Here is a 1,554-nt window from a genome sequence, read left to right on the forward strand (position 1 = left end):
TCCTGCCTCAGCCTCCCGAGTAGCTGGGACTACAGGCACCCGCCACCACGCCTGGCTAATTTTTTGTATTTTTAGTAGAGACCCGGCTTCACCATGTTAGCTAGGATGGTTTCGATCTCCTGACCTCATGATCCACCTGCCTCAGCCTCCCAAAGTGTTGGGATTACAGGCATGAGCCACCGCATCGGCTCCTCTGTATCTCTTTTTTACTTTAAAATATACCATGTAACTTTTTATGAAAATGTTTAAGAAGTATAGATGGACCTGAAAGTAACCAATATTCTATTTGTTAAGAGCCTGCCACATCAGTGTCAGCCTAATAGAAACAATGTTGGGCCTAGTAGAAGTCATGTAACAGGCCTCAATTTGGATAATGGATATAAAATAAGTTGTATATATAGAATATATTTTTCTTTTACTTTTTTTTTCTTTTTTCATGGAAGAAAGCGTTCTGGGTTTTTTAACTATGGCACTTGTTTATTTTCTTAGTCTATAAATAGAGTTGATGGCAAAAAAGAGAAGCATTATAAGTAGGATGAGGTCAATAAAATTTTCCAGGCCCAGCGAATTTGGAAATTATTTGGTAACCTGACTTAAATTCTGATGAGTGTGTAATCCAAGATAATGGTGCTATAGGTAATTTATATTATCATTAATTTCAAGTTCTAGTGATCATCGATGCACGATTTTGTTGGCATGGTTTATTTGGATACTGACTTGATTAGAAGATCTCAAATAATTTAAATGGATGAGGTCAAGGGAAAATTATTGACTTACAGCCAAGGTAGCAATTTGTGCATATATTTTAAACTTCGTTGGTTTTAAAATCTAAAAGATAATATCTGAGTGTCCTAAATTTTTAAGTGTGCTGAGAGAACATGTTGACATCTGAAATGGCTAATGAGGTTTCTTTTCATTGTTTGCTTTTCTTAAGCCTGCTTGTGTTTGAACATTTTAGGTCATTTATAGCAAATATACTGACCTGGTTCCAAAGGAGGTTATGAATGCAGATGATCCAGACCTGCAAAGGCCCGATGAAGAAGCTATTAAAGAGGTAACTGGGAATTGATATATTCGATGACTGTTTACATCCTGATTAACTTCCAGACTCTCAATGTGACATTTCCTATTTCAGATAACAGAAAAGACAAGAGTAGCCTTAGAAAAATCTGTATCACAGAAGGTCGCCGCAGCCATGCCAGTTCGGGCAGCTGACAAACTGGCTCCTGCTCAGTATATCCGGTATGAATCATGCCTAGAAGACTTAGTTTCATTTTGAACTTGATTCAGCTTGGGGGTTCATGGTATTCTTTCACTAACCCACTTAGCAACCATTATGAATGCATTGTTTTGAATAATGACTTGAAGCCTGTATACTCTCTTTGCAGACAGTTGAAAGCAGAATTTTTTAAGGTGTCCACTTTGGTTTTTGTTTGTTTTCTGAAATAAGGTCTCTCCGTTGCCCAGGCTGGAGTATAGTGACACCAACATGGCTCACTGCAGCCCCCACCTCCTGGGCTCAAGTGATCCTCTTGCCTTGATGCCACCATGCCT

General features: G+C 38.5%; 2 protein-coding genes across 4 annotated transcripts in view; one reads left to right on the forward strand and one right to left on the reverse strand.

The window, feature by feature from the left end:
- The window catches only part of SNW1 (SNW domain containing 1), a 57,332-nt gene that overhangs the window by 31,148 nt on the left and 24,630 nt on the right, over positions 1-1,554 (forward strand). For all 3 annotated transcript variants that reach the window (XM_011988272.1, XM_011988269.1, XM_011988271.1), the window contains exons 4-5: positions 959-1,054; positions 1,136-1,242. In XM_011988272.1, the coding sequence (XP_011843662.1) occupies positions 959-1,054; positions 1,136-1,242 (203 nt within the window). The remainder of the gene's footprint in view (positions 1-958; positions 1,055-1,135; positions 1,243-1,554) is intronic.
- Positions 1-1,554, reverse strand: part of SLIRP (SRA stem-loop interacting RNA binding protein) — a 65,773-nt gene that overhangs the window by 30,653 nt on the left and 33,566 nt on the right. The gene's annotated exons all lie outside the window — the stretch shown is intronic.

Source organism: Mandrillus leucophaeus, unplaced genomic scaffold, assembly GCF_000951045.1.
Source record: "Mandrillus leucophaeus isolate KB7577 unplaced genomic scaffold, Mleu.le_1.0 Scaffold326, whole genome shotgun sequence".
NCBI classification, from domain to species: Eukaryota; Metazoa; Chordata; class Mammalia; order Primates; family Cercopithecidae; genus Mandrillus; species Mandrillus leucophaeus.